The sequence below is a fragment of the Prinia subflava genome, chromosome 3 (genome assembly GCF_021018805.1).
Source record: "Prinia subflava isolate CZ2003 ecotype Zambia chromosome 3, Cam_Psub_1.2, whole genome shotgun sequence".
In the NCBI taxonomy this organism is placed as follows: domain Eukaryota; kingdom Metazoa; phylum Chordata; class Aves; order Passeriformes; family Cisticolidae; genus Prinia; species Prinia subflava.
Window position 1 is genome coordinate 19,422,781 of NC_086249.1, and position 19,631 is coordinate 19,442,411.

General features: G+C 39.2%; 1 protein-coding gene across 1 annotated transcript in view; it reads left to right on the plus strand.

Moving 5' to 3' along the window:
• The window catches only part of MAN1A2 (mannosidase alpha class 1A member 2), a 136,159-nt gene that overhangs the window by 12,176 nt on the left and 104,352 nt on the right, over positions 1-19,631 (plus strand). Inside the window, exon 2 of the mRNA XM_063394265.1 lies at positions 17,023-17,278. Within this exon, the coding sequence (XP_063250335.1) occupies positions 17,023-17,278 (256 nt within the window). The remainder of the gene's footprint in view (positions 1-17,022; positions 17,279-19,631) is intronic.

The following is a 19,631-nucleotide window of genomic DNA, read 5'->3' on the forward strand; positions in this document are numbered from 1 at the left end:
GATAGAGTGACTGAGCGAGCTGAGCTACACCCCATGGCAAGGACTTTCTGAATCTGCCATCTCTTCAGAACAACGAGAGGTTCCATTGTTTAATATTACTCATTTTTCTTTTCATTTCTATGCCTGTGAGCACTTTGCTTGTTAAATAAACAGGTGTTTTCCACTTTTCTCAAAGGAGATTTTTGTCTCCTGAACTGGGTGGGGGAGGCCCTGCTTTTTAGAAGGACCCCTTCAGAGATTTCCTCCCTAAATTTGCCGTAAACCAGAACAACCATGCTGTTTTTCACATTACAGCCTTTGCCCTAACCTTTTCCCTACAAACTCTAGGTGTGGTCCTGAAATGTGTTATGGTGACGGATGGGTAATATTACCTCTTCTTTTAACCTGATAATGACTGAACTTTAGCCGCTGAGAAGAAGGAATGAGTAAAAGCCTCCATAAAATGAAAGAAATCCTCAAGAAAGAAAGTTACTTTAGGCTTTGACAGCCATCTTAAATACCCTGTTTTGTGTTATTTATTTTGTCCCATATCTTATTTCTGGAATCCAAAATGGTAATGACTGATGGTGACATAATACTTACAGGGGAGGGAATAAAACTTTCATTTCCTAGTCTGAATGCTTAATTTTGCAGTATTTTTACTTTAGGGTTGGAAAGAACTTCCAGCTAATATTATCTTCCGTGCAGGACGTTGGCTGCAAGGATATAACCTTTTGCCACACCATTAGTCTTGAGAAATAGAGTCTGTCTTTAAAATTACCATAGGTGAGTGTTGGGCATCTTCTACCACGCACAGAGGTTCTTCAAGCAGGAGATACACAGCAATTATTTACTGGCTCATGCAGAGAGCCTAGCCAGTTAGGCAATTTACTGTGGATTAATGTGCTTACCAGCTCAAGGAGTCCCTGCTGGCCTGGAAGGTATAAGGTAGGAAAATATCAGCCTCTTTTGATCTTGGGTTGATTCTTGATCGTGCTGAGTCAACATATTCCAGCTCCACTTTTTTTCTCAGCTTTTATGCCTCTTTCAGTCAATATTTTTCTCTTGAATTAAGTTAATGTCTCATCAATTACACTTTTTTGCTTACCTTTTGCTTACCTTTTGTGGCTTACAGCGATGAGAGAATCCTCTTTAGGGTACCAGTTTATTTTTGGAGGAGCTCAGCCCAAGCTCACACTGGATTTTTGGGTTGTAAAAGAGTAGAATTCTTGGTTTGATGATCTTGGGACTGCATGCTTGTTTACTCTGGACCAGTGTATTTGAAACTATTAGATCTGAACTCAAAATAAGCATGACTTTGTTGCCTACAGCCAGTGAAGTGAAAGAAAGGGTTGTGGGTCTTTTTCCATTTCCAAAACTTTCATTAGTCAAATTGACAGCGTTATCCTGCTTGAGTCATCTTTTTCTTAATTATGTGCTGTTATAGTGTGGATGTATTTGTTAGTGAAATGAACACTTTTTCATGAAAGAGGTAAGAACGTTGCCATAATAAAGTAATGGAACAGATTTTAACTTAATCTTTGAGGAATCAAACATGTGACTACGACCATCCATAAGCTGCATTTTGTTGTTGAGAATTCAGGAAGTTGTATGTGGTGGTAGTGGAGAGGGAAGAAATTCGACTTTATGTGCTGGATACATATGTTATTTTATTCTGCAAATGAACAGAGGAAGGCAACTCTGTGTACTATGTATGTTTCTAAAGCTCTCTTAAAAGCCTGAGATTCTACTGATGAAGACAATTGAAAGATCAAATTGCTGAGACATTTTATACTCTCAGCTCTCCCATTATTTTAGATTCATGTTTTGGGCTGTGGTACTTCTGTGTGTTTTCTGTTTTGGTCATGTCAGGAGTAGTTTGTGTCCTGCTCATCTGCTGCTGCATGCATCTAAATCTTCTAAATGTAGCTTGTAAAACATGTTAGTATTAAAGTGTTCCACTGCTACTGGAATACTGTTGATAGCTTTAAATCAGCATTTCATTGCATTAGCTTAAACTGTTAATATTATGATAGGCTTGTAAAAAGCACACGTGGTAGTTCTAAATGTACATACTGCTGAAACATTGCTCATTTGCTGTATTTTGTTTCATTTCTTGTGTCCTGACAATATTTTGATTGCAGATCTACATGAGCAAAGAATTGCTCAGCAATTCCCATAGAATGCCAAGTCATCTTTGGCTGAATTATTTGTAGTGTGTTAAGAGTAGTTTACAAATCCCAGTTTCTTCTCTAGTACTTTTTCTTTTTGCATTCTGTTATGTTTACTGTCGTGATGCTGACATCCTTACTGTGTTTATGGGTCAGTGATTCTTTATAGACTACATCCTGGATTTTGCTAACAGAGATGGCTGTCAACAGTTTTGTTTACTCAGTTGGGAAGACATTTCAATTGGGAAGAGGTATCTTTTGCAGAGTGAAGCTTATCATTCATATTTTGTGCAGTTTGCTCATGGAATGGAGCAAATGAGCAAAGTCCTGAATAATTTGTGGCAATGATATCTATATTCTTGAAAATATTCCGAAGCGATCTGGACATGATCGTGGGCAACCAGTGCCAGGTGACCCTGTGTGAGCAGTGGGGTTGGATCAGATGACCTCCAGAGACCCCTTTGCCCCTCAACCTTTCTGTCATTCTGTGGTCAGGGCTGTGTTCTGACATGCAAATACTCGCTTTCCATATTCATAGATGTACTGAGTAGTCTGAGACTTTCATTGTTAGGTTTTTTGGATGGGGAGTTAGTAATCTAGTGTTGCTTTTCTGGCCTTTTTGAAAAGGAAAAAACCAACATCCAATTATCCATCTCCTGAATTGAAATTGCATATTTTATTAGCAGTGGGGATTATTGTCATGTGGAAACTTATTAAAAGCGCCTGGAAGGCTAAATAATTTGTCATACAGTTGTCTCTTATCCTCTGCTTTACTGACAAGATTAAAGAACTTTGGGAGTAATGAGATAGTTTTGTTCCGTGGAAACAGTGCAGATTAGCCTGTACATCATGATTTCCAGGTATTTTGTTGCTCTGTCTTTAGTTACTGTTTTGGCTGATGTGCTAAGTGGAGAGGTATAAAGCTTTCGTGTTCTTTCCTTCTGACTAGTCCCAGTGGTGCTGAATGGCAGAACTTATATTTCTGTTTTAAGTAATGTAGCATTACTGTTAAGTATATCCACACTGCAGTCTTTGTCATTTGATATGAAAACCTTTTGAATCACAGCATATGTGCTATATGTGTGTGTGTGTGTGTGTGTGTGTATACATTTCCCCCCTGAAACAAGGACAACTGTGTTCAACAGCAGAACATTGCCTGCAGCTCCTGTCCTGTCAGAGCTTTTCTCACGACATGTCACGTAATACCTTCTGGAAACTATTGATATTCAGAGACTGAGTTCGAACTAATTTGTTTTGTTTTGTTTTGTTACTATTGTTGCCCTGTAATTCATCCAGTTTCTGCAGAGCAGGGCTATGTTTTAAACTGCTGCCACGTAGAAGGGAGTGATCCTGCCAATCTTGCTCTGTGAGGATCTGTGCCTTTCAGACAAATCCAGTGCTGCTGGTGTGCCACAGCAAGGCGAATCGAGTAGCACTGATGCTGTGTGAGCCAGGAGGGTTTTGCAGAGTGGTGTCCTGGTGACAAGAGGAGCAAGTCAGGAGAAATTGTTCTGGGCCTGAGTTTGGACAGAGCTGCACACCCCAGTAGTGTTGATTCCCCATAATGAAGAGCTTGTCTCACTTTGCTATGGGAGATCCCAGGATAGTCCCTCTCTTCTTTCTCTTCAAGCTCTGCCATACAATATTTCAGTGCAGGGCTTATGGCACCATGCGTGTTGAGTACTATTCTGATTTTAAACATATTGATAGACAGGTGTCAGTTCACCATATAGACATACGGTAGCAATTACTGGTGCAGGAGGAAGATAAATCTGAGAAATGTGTGTGAACTTTGAATCAGATATTTAAAGCAGTGTTGCTTCTGGGATGTGCAAGGCAGCTTTGGCTAGGTGATTAAAATAGCATTATGGAAATGTGGTAGCTTGAGTTGACAGAACATCTGTGTGAGGGTAGTCACTTCCTTAGAGCTCTGTAGGACCTGCCAGAGGGTTTCCCATGCAGAGAAGCCTGGTACCATCTGCTTACCTGAAAGTTTGCCATCTCTGAGTCTGCATTATATGCCACTTGCAACTTTTGCTTTGTAACAGCCATTAGAACTTTATGTGTTTTTTTGCTGTCAACTTATTTGGTATTTGAACAATTAAGAACTTTCAGACTAAGACCATACTAATATCATTGCTGATGCTTTAAATTGCTAACTTTCCCCAGCTGTTTTTCTTCTGATGGTGGAAGTTTTGGTGCTTACTGCTGGACATCAGGCTACCAAGAAGACTCAGAGTGTAAAAGGAGGGAGCTATCATATTTCATATCCCTTTTGAAAACAGACATCAGGAAGTGGATATTCCTTCAGTTAATATAGTTCTCATTTTCCCAATGTAGGGGTGGGAAAAGGGAAGGAAGTACTTGATTAGGAACGGCAACCTGAAGGGGAGGGGTGAGATTGAGCCAGGGCTAGCAGAGGACTTTGGTGGTGGTGACGAGGAGCAGTAGTTTATTTCTTTGAAAGCTGGAGATGGAAAGCACATTTTGAAGCACAATAGATGAGGGTAGGATAACTCTGAAATAGTGCTTTTTGGTTTCCTTCCCTTTTTCCCTAAGTAGACAAAGATGATTGTTGTCTCAGGTGTAAAGAGGCAGGCATTGGCTGTTTGAGATCCCAAGGCCTCTGATTAGTCTCTGGTGAGAGGAGACATTCGGAGGAAATTGATAGTCAGGAAGGCATACATAAAATTTAGGTTGGTAGGGAGTGACTTTTGCAGGTGGAAGAAGTGGTATCAGTGGGTAAACTAGAGAAGAGGAAACTGTATGGCTGAGTGCTGGAATAGATAGAAGTGATAGTAGGGAGTGGCCATGGATAGTAGTGATTAATGGCCATGTGAATTTCTGTGCAGAAAACATGCCACTTGTACCTTGGGCTTCAGTTTAGCACCCCTGAACATGCAGGTCTAAAACACTTTGAAGCTCATTTCCTGTTCTGCTGTGTCCCCAGACATTTCATCTTGACTATATTCTAGCCCCGGCATCAGTGTTTGGGCAGTCAGCCAGGTAGGAGACCTGATTTGGCCTGAAATGATCCATAATTTTTCAGCTGGCTCAGCTCACCACTGGCTGAATGGCTTGTTGCCCGGTGTCCTGAGTACCAGCATAAGGAGTAAGTGAGCTTGCTTTTACAGGGCCACTAAAGCCCCGAGAAAAGAATGATTTGCACAGAGATGGTGACCAATATAAGGAATATGGGGTTATAACATCCTTTATCTGTAAACCAATATTTCACTTGTTACAGTTGATCATTCTAGTGATGCTGCAGTCATACACAATCAGTCTTTAACCTACTAAGTCAGCAGCATGTATGGACATCCAGGCATTCTTATGTGCCAGTTGACTTGTTTCTACAGAAGTGCTAGTTTTGTAGCCATATGTGACTGGCTGTGACAATGCCAGGGAAGCTGTGTTCTGGGCTTTATGTGGCTGCTGATCAGCAGAGGGGACGCACGCTGATGGTGTGCAACTCTTACTTACCCAGGGATATCTTCTTACCACACAGGTTAACTTCTCAATCTCAGGTATGTAGTGACAGCAGTGTTGTCACTTCTCCAGCTGGATGTTGGGTCTGCAGATGGGTGCTCTCTGAGTTTGTCAGAGAAGAGCTTCCCAAAGCTTCACCTGCCAGAGCTTGTGCATGCAGTGGTCTGTGCTCTAGGTGTTGTTTCAGTTGTCCAGTTGTCATTTATCTCACTGTGTTTTCATCCAATAGTTCTCAGTTTCCACCAAATTCTTGCCTTATTGCTGTTGGGACCCTTCACCTGTCAGTAGCCTGGTATTCATCAGCTTAAATATAACGTGCAACTGTAACTGGAGTCTCTTTTATTTTTGTTGCAAGCTGATAGGTATGAAACCCTGTCAAGGTATTTTCTCTACCTCTGTTGTTTACATAGATAGAGGATAACAGCCTCCTGCTACTAGCTCAAATGGTGGATTCTCTTAATGATGAAAAGCTCCAGGATTTCCATTTTGAAACACAAGAATATTGAAATGATTATCATAATTTTTAGTTACTGCTGCTTCTTACTTTTCTTAAAAATCACACCCTTACCCTCAACCACAATTCTGTATGACAAATGTCTTTTGTCAGCCTATTTTCTGTTGTCTCAGGTTCTGTTCTTAAGGTTGCTTACTTGATATTTCCAGAAGTCAGTAAGATATTGCTACAGTTGGTGTCTAACTTTTTCTGGTTCTTATTTGAAACTAAATAAAGTTTTCAAACCCTGTTCTTAATAAAATCAAAAAACGGGGTTGATAGAGGTGTTTGCTTCTTAACTGTTGCTTCAAAAGGTTTCTTGGTCTGTGTTATGGTTTGCTTGGTCTTTTATCCAAAACCTAAGTAGACCAGGGGTTTTCTTCTTTCTGCTGTTGTTCATCCTGGAATCACACATTTAGTGTGGAGGTTTTTGACAAATTCTTTTCAAGTATGTCCCCTCTTGTTCTTTTATTTTAGAACAAGCTTATATCTGTGTAGAATGTCACAGAAGCATCTGTCCTACCACATGTGAAGAATGAGGCTGTCCTGTTCTATCAAGTATTTAAAGCATTTGTATTAAGTCCTTCTCATTGCAACAAATTAATGCAACTTTCTCTATGATAATCTTACCCAGTGATTGCAGCAAGCTTTTGTTATGTGCTGAATGCAAATTTTCGAGCTATAATCTTATGAAGGGAACAGGCAAGATCCTGTTTGTCTTTTACTTAAAGATTTTTGTATATTGCTGTTTCTCTATGTCAGGTGAAATGTTCAAAAACTCTTTGTAGATTATTAGGCAAACAAATGTCATTCTCTTATTGGGCTGAACAACCTGAACAAGGGCATATGCATATCAGTAGATGTGCCAAAAATTGCTTTAACATGTGCATATGCAGAAGCAAAAGAAATTTTTTCAACTGACTAAAGCTCCTCCTCAGAACTTCAATTTCTGGAGGCTGTTATTTGGGTCCTTTCCATTACTCCTGGAGGTTTTCTGCCATGCTTCCAGAAACTTTTTCTTTTCCTCTGGTAGTATCATGTGTAAAAGGAGAGATTTATACATCTGGGCAGATCAGAAAAGGAGGGAGAACAAGATACTGTGTATAACGCACATGCACGATTGCAGTCTTTTCGTTGTCACTTTGTTCTTGTGTTTGTCCCCATGTCCTCCCAAAATTCCTGTACAAATCTGAGGTTTTGAACCCCTTATCCTATCTTGGCACAACGTTTAGGCAATGTGGGTGCTAGAGAGGGTGAAGGAGTAGCAAGTCAGTACTGTAGTGCTGAACATGTAATTCAAGCTTCCGTAGAGCATACACTGAAACAGTTGCTGTGGTGTACAAAATGATTCATTTTCCTTAGGTAAAGAATTATTTAAGAATTATATTGCTGAAAAGTCAAAAACCTCTCACTCCAAAGAACATTAAAATGTTGTGCAGAACAGTAGTTGCACATGCAACTTGTGAGTCTGCATGTGCTTGAAAGGGTGAAAATGAAGCTGTAGCAGAAACCAATGATATTCTTGGGGTTTAGGTGTTTGAATCTATTTTTCTAATCTAAAATTAGCTAAGTCTAGCTAATTTTAGGATTCTGTTTAATGTTGTGTATCTAAGTTAGCAACTTTTTCCCTGAAAAAACTCATATCAAGCAGCTTTGTTTATCACAGTGAAAAACTTAAGTTTACAAGTACTGAGTTTTGTATAGAATAAAGAAAAATAAGTAATGCTTGTGAATATTGTAGCATGGTGACCTCTGCAAAAGATGAGCTTTGAGTGATATGGAAAATGCAGTTATGCTTCAGACTCTGCGGCAACTTTTGTGATGTATGTCAATTCATAGAATATACCATGCTTATTTTCCTTTATGGCTTGTGTTGATGGGTTTAAATCTTTGGGTTTTTTTCCTATTGGAAACTTAGTTTTGGACAGTAATAGTAGACTAGAAATAATACTGAAGAGCTTAATGCTTTATGTGGGAGTACTTGGGTTCCTTTTAGTTCTGCTTGAGCATATGCTTCAGTGTCTGATCTGTGCCATCAACATCAATGGGGCTGCCTTGTCCTATATGTAAATGTGCTTATTTATAAAAATTCCTTCTTTAATAGGAAGCAGAAATGATGCATTGGTCTTGCCAGAGAACTCAGTTCACTACTTCTTCAGTGTCACAGGACCAGCTGTGTATTACTCTGCCTTCACCAAACTGTTCTTTGTGTTGACAAATAATACAGTAGGCAAGGTATTGGTCCATGCTGTCTTAGACTTGACTACAGTGAGTAGAGTGTAAATATATTGCTATATGCATGTTTAAGTTTGTATAACAGCAGTGTTTCCAGCGACTTAGAGTGATTTGTAGTAGAAAATACTGTGGCTTGACATTGTTAATTGTGATGGGCTTCTGAAATTAATCCTAAATTAAAATAATCCTACAGATTTTTGGTGGATTGAAACCCACATCAAAATAAACCCTACATTCCCAAATGGAGAATTGTGAACTTTTTATCCTACCCAGTTCTCTTGTTCAGTATTGTTTTCTTTTTCTGTTTCTTATTCCTGTGGCCTGTATGTATTTTTCGCTCCCATTTCTTGTAAAGTTCTTTCATCTTTATTACTTTTACAAAATAAAGTCTGTCTCATTTGAGTACGAGTTGGAAAGGAATACCTGATGCTCCAGTCAGTATGGTGCTAGGATACAGGAAGCTATTTAAAATAGTTTTACACAGGGCAGGGTACCACCATTCTTTTCATTCAGTTTTCTTGAGGAAACAGGAGATGATCCTAAATTTCCAGAACTTTTAGTAGACTTTTCAGAGTCCTATTTTAGGCATAAGATTGATTTCTAAAAGACTTTTTCCCCCTCTGTATTAGCATTGTAAGTGCTTTGACAGATTTAAGACCTTGTTCTGCAGAGGAGGCTTAATATTCTGCACAGAAGTAATTAGTTGCAGATGTTAACTCAAGTTCCTTTAATCATCAAAAATCTGAAATAATGCCTATTTTTGATTGTGTTAGTGCCTTGAGGCAAATGTAGTTGTATTCTCTTTTACACTGGAGGAGCAGAAGAGATACACAAGAGATGTTTGGTAGAGCTGTAGTGCTTGAAAACTCTACATTGTTGAACTTTGTACAGCTATTTTTCTAATGAAGTGGTTTTGTACCTGAATGACATTAAGACACTAAAAACTGAATGAGTTTGCTTATATCTAGTTGAAAACATGTAATTTTATTTACTCATCACTAGTTAAAGTTGCATTCATTGCTATTGTAGTCTTAAGAAGCAATATTTTTCTTCCTGAAATAGTTGATCTGATCCTTCTGAAAATCTGTTTCAGCTGATACTGTAACTACAAAACAAAGAAGTTTCATGTAAGCTTAAATGTTTACACGGTCTAGTGATCCTTCTTAGCGTTGACAAATGCCTGGCTGCTCATGTAAGTGCCAGTGTAGGAGTGTTTGTAGAAAACAACTACTTTTCTTCCCTAGTAAAACTTGAGCTGACTGTACCAGCTATAGCAGTGCTTCCTGAGCTTGACACTCTCATCCTTTTTTAAGTTGGTTTTTGGAATTACATGGCTGCTGTAGACAGAGGTGAGGAACAAATGCGTTTGCTAATGATCATACCGTTTGACAGTCTCAAAATAAATTTTACCACTCCTGTTCATGTAAATATTCATAACATAGGAAGCAAATAATTCCCAAAGAATGATCCCTTACTTGCACATCTTTTTTCTTTTCCTTCTTCTTTCAAAGGCTATACATGTTCCACATTTGATAGTGTTAGCTGTACTGTTTTGTTCTTAACTGGAGGGTATGTTTTGTTCTTTTTATTATGGTTGTAAAGAACCCTATGAGTTATCTTTTATGTTAAAATTCTTTATTAATAAATTATTAGCATATGAAGATACATGAAGGTCCTGGCTATGTTCCAAAATACTATAGAAGATACCAAGGAATACTCAGTGTCTTTTTGTTTTGTAGAGGACTTCATGCATAAGAGATGTGCTTCAACTTTGCACTCTCTTCTGCAAGTTCTGTGTGCCCATTCAATCTGTGTTTTTGAAATTCTCTCTAAATATATTTCCCCCAGGATTTTACTTGTCCTCATTCTAGAGCTGTTTCCAAGGCCCATACCTAAATTACAAGACAAAGGAAAACAATTAGGAAGAGACAGTAAAGGAGTGTAAAGGAAACAAGTAGAAGTGGCCTCTAATGGCCAGCATAGAAATCTGTGAACTTAACATACTGGACTTGTGGAAGTAGACATGTTTTCTGAGTGTTTCTAAAATAATGCATATGATGAATTACAGTTGCAGGGATAAAACAGAGAAAGGCAGTCTAAGGATGTCTTTTGAAGTGGCTTGTCTTCCTGGTGGAGTTGCTGGGTGAAAGGGCACGATCAAGTTCTGAGGGCTTCTAATGGTATGGGTTAAGAAAGACTGAATTTAAAATACTTGGCAACTAAGCAGATAAATTAGGTGTGGTCAGGTTCTAGAAAATGGGAAGAATGCCCAGACACTGGCAGTCTGGACAATGGAGAAGTTTCCACTGCTAAACAAAAGATATGGAAGGAAGATTAAAAGTTAAGTTACAGTTTATTTGCCTTGAAGGTGACATCCAGCTATATACAAAGAAATGTCAGGGACTAAGGTTTTGTTTAAACAAGAGATCAGATCTGAAAAAGGATCTGTGAGCTTCCATTATGGAGATGAGAAGTCTTGAGGGCAGTAATGAAGGTGGCTGAAAGCTGAGATTTTTGGTCTGAGATTGGGCTGCAGACAAGATCATTTAGGAGCATCATTTCTTGCAGAGGAGCAGAAGGAAATTTTATTTAGAGAAGGTCTGTGTAGACTTTGCGGGCGTATTTAGGATTCAAGGAGAGTGCCTGTGTCAGTGAATTCTCTCTTCTCCCTAGCATTGTCCAAATAACTTGAATGATTACAGTGAGGAGGACTGGCATCCAGAGTGGTGGCTGTGCCTTTGTTGAAGACCAAGGAAGCAAGCTAGTGAAGCCTAAGTTGGGGCAATTAATAGTAAAGGAAGGTAGGAAGAAGGAAGATTAAGGAGGTCAAGAGGAAGTGTCACAGCAAGAGGACAAAAAGCTGAAACTACGTGGAGAGTGATAGGCATTGAACAGGGATTCTGTCTCATGTTCCTTCTGTTTGAGGAACAGTGCTCATGTCATATGCAAATCTAACCACTTGCTAGAAATAAATTCTGCTGTCATCTTTGTCTAAAAGAAACCACTCAAGGAATCTGGTTTTTACGGTATTTTTCTGGGCAATAAATTGCACAATTGCAGAGTGCCTTGAGCTGGAAAGGACCCACAAGGATCATTGAGTCCCCTCCTGGTACTGACAGGGCAACCCAAACAGTCACACTGTGTGCCTAAGAGTGTTGTCCAAGTGCTTCTTGAACTCTGCCAGGCTTGGTGCTGTGACCGCTTCCCTGGGGAGCATCTTCCAGTGCCCAACCACCCTCTGGGTTAAGAACCTTTTCTGATATCCAACCTAAACCTCCCATGACACAACTTCAGGCCATTTCCTCAGGTCCTGTCACTGGTCACCTCAGAGAAGAGATCAGTGCCTGCCCCTCCTCTTCCCCTACCAAGGAAATTGCAGACTGCAGTGAGGTCTCCCCTCAGTCTCCTCTTCTCCAGGATGAACAGACCAAGTGACCTCAGCCACTCATACAGCTTCCTGTGCAGAGGATAGTTCACCATCCGAGGATGGCTCTCCTTTGGACACTCTCTAATAGCTCAATGTTGTTCTTAGATTGTAGCACCTCGAGGTGCAGAGCAGAGCAGGACAATCCCCTCCCTTGCCATGCTGGTGATGCAGTGCCTGGTGCTTCCCAGGACAATGTTGGCCCTCCTGGCTGCCAGGGTACTACTGACTCAGATTCAGTTTTATACCAAGGATTGGGACTAGAATTCCCAGATTCCTTTCCACAGATTTTCTGTATATGGAGAAGTTATTTAACAATAATTTTTCAAAATGTATTAGATATGTTCTCTTCTGATGTCATTATGAACTGTTACTAACCCCTGTGGGGAAGAAGGCTGAGGAACAGCCTCCCTGTTAATGGTGGAGCTTCCCTCTTCAGCTGTCACAGATACATCCAGCTCTGGTATTCCTTCATGAGCATACTTCTGATGTCTCAGAGCAGCCCAGCAAATTGAGACAAAGTGGTAAGTAACTTTTGCAGGATGATCATGATGAAACCCAAACATTAGAAAAAAATAATCAAGCCTCTTTTTCTCTACATGCTTGACAGTAGAGAGTAATGCAGCCATCCATACAGGAAGGGTGATCCAGCAAGAACAAAACCCACCACAGCTGCTCTGTTCTTTCAGTTCTTCCTCCTTCAGACTCCAATCATGTGAGGGGCAGTATCTGTATCTCTATGCCTCTTGTATGCCATGAATGTATATTTACCATATACTGAGAGAACTTAATGGGTTGTGATATGTGGGGGTGTTATAAAACCATGCTGAAAGACTGGATTAGTGTCTTGCAGCTAATGTGTGAAATGTTTTTTAGGTGCTTTCAAAACTTTTATTTTAATTAGTGCCTCTTTTTTTTTGTTTCACTGTCTTTGAAAGTAGCCTCTGGTTGAAGATCAAGCTTGACCAAAGGGCAAAAGTTCACGATTTCCACACAGGAGGTTATTTCTGAATGATAGGCTTACACAAATATTTATGTCCTCTAACAGTTGTCTATCCATCTGCTGAAAATCCAAATGATAATAAACTGTGTGTCCTTTTGGTACAGTAAGCCAGAAACAGAACAGTTGCTGGTGGCCTGTTTGCTTTTCTTGACTCTATTCTAATTTTTATTTCTGTTTCTTTAATCTTGAATCTCACAAAGAAATTTGAACAATTTTAGAGGGTTTTTTTGCAGTTTGCTTTCTAAAGAGCCTGTTGTGTCACAGCAGATATTAAAGACTTTTGTTAAGAGTCATTGTCTTGACAAGTGAGGCTTGGTAGCTGTTCAGAAGACTCGCTACTGTGTGCATAATTAAAACACATTAAGTTCCAGTTGGTGACTTGGGTGTCAAGCGTTACATTTTGTGGTCTCCTCTGAATGATATTTAGGCAGCTCATGGACACTTTGAGAGCATACAATGTTCCTGCATAGGCAGCTGCAATAGCTCATTGCAATGGTTGTTTAAAAAACTTGCACCTGTTTCTAGTTTCAGATTCTAATTATTAGATCTATTTATGGTTCTTCTTGGCAAAAGCAGTCTAATCACACGTTATTTTAATAACATGGCTTGTTTTAAAGTAGTTACTACTGTAGTTTCATGGTACTTGAGCCTCTCTTCAGACTTTCGGATAAGCTTTTGAGATGACTGGAAGAAAATAGCTTTCTCTTAGGTAAGATTTCGAAGATTTACTCAAAATACTTTAAATTTTAAGAGTTTGCTTATGTTGTTTGGAAGCGGGGGTGGGATACGGAAACAGTTTGACAGGTTTTGGTATATGTGTTTACGCTGGGATTCTCTCCAATATTTTATTTTTAGATTGATCCTTCTGAGGTCTCTAATTATGAGTGTTTTAATATAGTGCTCTCTGCATGTGTTAAATTATTGCTTACTCTTTCCCTGCTGGCCAGGGAGCTTGTTGGTGACTTGAGGGGGTGTCAGCTGTTCACACATAGTCAATCTTCTCATTGTCTTAACTTTATTCTGTATTTTCACTTAATTCTTGTTGCTTAAGAACTCAGAAGAAACATGTGGTATTGTTATTTAGAGGTAAGATTTTTCTTCTATCAGGGTCTTATACTTGAATATATTTGGTAAGATCTGGCTTCAGCTGGCATGTAGAATATGACGTATCATGTAGCTCATGCTGTCCATCATTGGTAATTGCACAGAGAATATGTGTCTGCAAAAGAAGCTCTTGTTCTATCTCCTGTAAACTCCCTCAAATACCTGTTGACCTTTCTCTTCATCTTACTGTTTTCTTATGTTTATCTCAAAATGTCACTTCCTAGAAGAAAGGTTTTGAGCTGATCATACCATTAGCATTGAGATTTTTCATCTCAATTGAGTCTGTGTATTTTCTTCTGAGTGACTGAAGGAAAGCAGACTGTGCCATTCAAACTTCCTTAATGACTCTAATTGGTTTATGGTGCTCTAGAAATCAACAGCTTTTGTATGTTTATACAGTGGCTCCTGCAGTGTAGACAGATGTGAGTTCAAAACTTGTTTTCCAATTTATGGCTGTTTCATGCAGTTTGAACCTAGAAACAGATGAAGTTTGTAGAGTGGTGGAGCTTCTACTATGGTTGTTGCATGCAGTACCTGAAACTGAAAACTTAAAAAAAAAGGTAAAAGCAAAATCTGCCTGGCACTTGATATTGATAGTGTAAAGCTGTGAAGGTGCACAAAGCACAATAGCAGAGACTAATTTCACTGAATCAAACTCACTGGATGGAACTACTCAAACTTCATCATTCTTTTTCACACAGTGATGCCTTGGGAGGCTGACCTGAAACAGAGACTGGACAGAGCTAGGGAATAAAGCAGGTATTTATTAAAAGGCCTCCAGGATCCACCTTGGGCAGGACAGGAGCCTGACCATGGCTGCACCCAGGGTCACAAAAACAGAATGGTCACAAAATGGCCCCCCAGTCATGAGGTCTTGTATTTTTATAAGTTTTGGTCTATTTGCATATTGGGCTGTAATTGTACAATTCAGTTTGTGAGGTCTCATCCTTCTTGTTCCTCCCTTCAGTCCATCGTTGTTTATGCTTTTGGGAGAGAAAGCTGTCTTTGGTTCTCAGTAGGAAAAGATTTGTTTTGTGTACCTGTTCTGTGAAGAGAGCTTACTAGTACTTAATATGAGGCTCAGAACCACACCTAAGCAGCACAGAATCTGAAAACATGAAAGCCAAAACTCAAGGCATCAACAGAGGGATTGTATTTGAGGACTTGCAAGTTAACCATGTGTTTTACCAAACATATTTCTATTTATCAGTAAAGCAATTAGGTTAATATAAATATACCTTGACCAGCTTTTTATTAAGGTCTGAGATATGCTGTTACCTTTTCCCTCATAAAAATGCAGTTATTTCAAGGATGTTTGATCCTTTGCAAAAATAATTCCAGTATCTATCAGCAAAATGTTCGTGGATTTACTCAGAAAGTAAAAACTGTCACTTGTCTCCAGATACTGAGGTTTGAATATGAACAATGCTCCTCCAAAATACATTATTTCCACACGGAAGTATTTTGATTCTTAACCATTCAGTAACATTTCAGATTTCTCATTCTCTGTCAAGCACCTCTCTGGCTCCTTTACATCATGCTGTCTCTTGGGGAGAACACGTCTGTGAGAATGATGTCTTGTTCTGGCGACCTCATTCTCTCTGGTCGTGTCTTACGCAGAGCCCTCTGCTAGCCTTGGGAAAGCTTTCCAAAGCTTCAGATCTTCCAGCTGGTAGAAAGTTTGTCTGCTTTTGTTACTGATATTTGAGCACAATATTGTTGCCATGACCGAGTGTGAGTAGCTTTTGCAGGAATACAAGGAAGTTATTTTCTCATGTAAATGGATCATAGTAGAAGTAAAAGTTATCCTAAATGGTATTCCTTATTTTTTCTTTTTAGTATAGTGTTTTGCTGCTTCGAAAGTTTTTTCTTTGCTTTTCAGTTAACGGAGAGAGGCACAGATACCGTTAGACAGTATTAATGGTCTTGGATTTGACAGTCAAATTGAGGAGCTCATTCCTTTGTTTTTTTATTGTTTGGAAGAAATATGGATGTGATGTGAATCATATTGAGAAAAGTGGCTGAAGAACTTCAGTTTGAAATCGTTTCCATCAGTGCATCTATTAAAATGTTGCTTTGTATTCCTAGTACTGATATATTCAAGGTAATAATGCTGCTATAATTTATTTTAAATGCAAACCTAATAGCACTTCGGAAAAATATAAGGGCTAATAAAATACTCTTTGTGTAACAATGCATTTTTTTTACCTAACGCTTGTTTTAAATGCCTGCAACTTTTTTTGGCTTATATTAGTCACTGAGTAACTCTGGTTTTTAAAGAAGCTTGAAATGGTGGTACTTTATTGAGTGGCTGATGTGTGCCTTTCTGACACCTTGAAATATTTTAGAACTGGAATAGGCCATTTTTGACTGTTGTTAGAATAACTTCAAATTTAAACCAAGCTTTAGAACAGTACTCTTCATTCTATGTACAAATCTTAAAACCTTAACTGATCGTTAAAGATCACACTGTGAGATACTACTTAAAACCAGGATGATGTTGCTCTTGTTGACAGTGAATTTCAAAATAATGTTTTACTAAAAGGTCTTATGCTCCTAAATGGCTTTATAATTAATTCTGCTTTTAGAACTGATGGTTTAAGGACTGTACTGATTGGAACAGTGAGTTGTGAATTGAAGGGAAGACATACTGTGGTGGGGATTGTTAATAAAGAAAGTGGTTGTGATTTTTTTTTTTGTAGTGATTATTTCAGACCTTGTCAAGTTGTGTGCAATTTATTTATTGTGGAGAAAATGAAGAAGAGCCCTCCTGATTTCTTAAAAAAAAAGTTATTGAATTATTACTAGATGTGCCTCTGCACACATTCTGTAGTTGAAGTACAGCTCTCTAAATTCTTGAGTGGACAAGCAAAAGTGCTGCAACAATCTAAAAAATTCCTATGATAAATTTTTCCACAGAAGTGTTGTGGATGTATGTGGTGTTCTTTTGAGGTTCCTGGCAAAAATAATGTAGGATTGTGCACTAACATAAATCAATAAGCTTGTCTGAATCATTCATATTGCTTAGAGAAAACCAACTTAGGATGTGGCTTCTGTTGAAGCAGCAGTTTGTTTGTAAGCAATATATTTTTAGTAATGAGATGCTGACTAGCATTTGTGTCTCTAGAGAAGAAGAGGAACGTCTGAGAAATAAAATCCGAGCAGATCATGAAAAGGCTCTGGAAGAGGCTAAAGAAAAATTGAAGAAATCACGGGATGAGATTCAAGCTGAGATTCAGACAGAAAAGAACAAAGTTGTGCAAGAATTGAAAAAGAAAGACAGCAAGCCACTGCCCCCTGTTCCTTTACCAAACCTGATAGGGATAAACAGTGGAGAACCAGCAGACCCGGATATCCGAGAGAAGAGGAACAAAGTTAAAGAGGTAAAGATGATGATAATGTTGATGATGAAGTCCTACTCATTCTAGTGTTTGACAGCGTTTATTTATATGGCATTTAGTTGCTATGATTTATATTGAAAAAGAAAAACATATCTACAAATCATTTAGTAAACTGAAAGCGCACAAGTATTAATGAACATCAGCATTATTGCGTGGGTTTTTTTCTGGTGTTGGAGTGTTAATATTTCACTGAATAACAACTTAAAATTATTTTAAGGAATTTCTTCTTTAAAGTGGTGTGGATTCAAAGTGAGTTTGCCGTTAACACATGGAACAGTAATCTTTAAAGTAGAGCATGACTTTGTGAGTTTCCCTTCAAGGAATGGGATGTGTTACTGTGTCACAGGATATTTTTAGATGTTAAAACATTGGATCGAAAAGATAAGGAAAAAGAAGACTTGCTGCTAATATTTGAAAATTATTAAATTGCATAGTTTTCAAAATACATTTTAAATAGGTCTAAAAATTGAGTAAATTTAAGTGGATTGAATGTTTTACAGGTAAATGAGGCAAACTAAGATCTTTACTTAGATTTTTGGTTCTGTGGCAACTTGTGCTATGGGAATTGCTGTTTGTGGTCTTATCCTCTCCACTACTGTGAGATTCATTGCCCCTTTTTGTCCTGGCAATGCCAATTTCCTACTACTATTGCCAGACATTTCTCTGAGTCTGTACTTCTAACTAGTATGGCAGAAACCTTGTACAGCCTTACTGTTCTTTTTCTTTCTTGCTTTCTGATTATTTTTATGCCAAAAATCGGTTTAGCAAAGCAGAAATGTTCAGATGCAAACCAACACAGACTCTGTTACTGAAGAACATCCAGGACAATAGCACTTAGTATTTACATCAGATAAACCTACTTTTAAATTGTAATCTGAGTTTAGTTAACTTATAAAACCAAAAATAAATCAGTCATACACCTGTCCTTGTCATAGGAAGAAGTTGTAGCTGAATTTCACGCCATTCTGTGGGTAGATCACCCAAGTCCTGCATTTTGGCCACCAAAACCCCCTGCAACGTTGTAGACTGGGGACGGTGTGGGTGGACAGTGCCCAGGCAGAAAGGGACCTGGTGCCACTGGCCAGCAGTGTGCCCTGGTGGCCAAGAAGGCCAAGGGCATCCTGGCCTCTATCAGGAATAATGTGGCCAGCAGGAGCAGGGAGATCATTCTTCCCCTGTACCTGGCACTGGTGAGGCCACACCTCGAGTGCTGTGTCCAGTTCTGGCCCCTCAGTTTAGAAAGGACACTGAGACTCTTGAGCACATCCAGAGGAGGCAACGAGGCTGGAGAGGGGCTCGGAACACAAACCCTGTGAGGAACGACTGAGGGAGCTGGGGTTGTTTAGCCTGGAGAAAAGGAGACTCAGAGGTGACCTTATCACTCTCTGTAACTCCCTGAAAGGTGGCTGCAGTCAGGTGGGGTCGGTCTCTTTCTCCAGGCAGCAACTGACAGAACGAGAGAACAATCTCATGCTGCACCAAGGGAGATGTAGCCTGGATATTAGGGAAAAGCTTTGCACAGGAAGACTAATAAGGTACTGGGATGATCTGCCTGGGGAAGTGGTGCAGTCACCATCCCTGAATATGTTTAAAAAAAGACTGGATGTGGCACTCGGTGCCATGGTCTAGTTGAGGTTTTAGGGCATGGGTTGGACTCAGTGGTCTTGGAGGTCTCTTCCAACCTAGTCATTCTGTGATTCTGTGGGTAGATCACCCAAGCTGGAATTTACTTCGAATATTAATGATGGCTAGATGGAATCCACTCTTACCAAGAATGACCAACTGGTTATTATACATGAATGATGCAGTGTGGAGATGTACCACTATTTGTAGTAGTTATTCCATATAGAGCCCTGTCACAATCTGGATATCTGAAATGGCAAATCCTTCCCTGGAAGATGTGCCTGTTAGTGATTACTGCAGAAGTACTTTTGCCTATGAAGTTGTGTCTGGAATATTGGACCTCCTTGACCCTACTCGGTTACAGCTGCTTCCCAAAGAACAACATTGAATTGTGGATTTGAAAAGGCTCTTCTGATCTGTCTGCAAACATTTTGAGTGAGAATATACACAGCATTTTGCTTTTCTAAATGTTTTTCTTGAGTGAACATTGAACGGCATGGTTGTCAACACTTCTTAATTTTTACTACAGATTACTGTAGCAAAATACCTTTGAGATGGATTTAATGCATAGAATAAAATTGGGTTTACCAAGTAATGCAAAATTACTGAGCACAGCTAACAGTGAAAAACTAGCTGGAAAAAATAATCAACCAAAGTTCGTATAGACCAAGTCTGGAATTGGAAGGGGGGTTGAAAATTAGTATTTGCATTT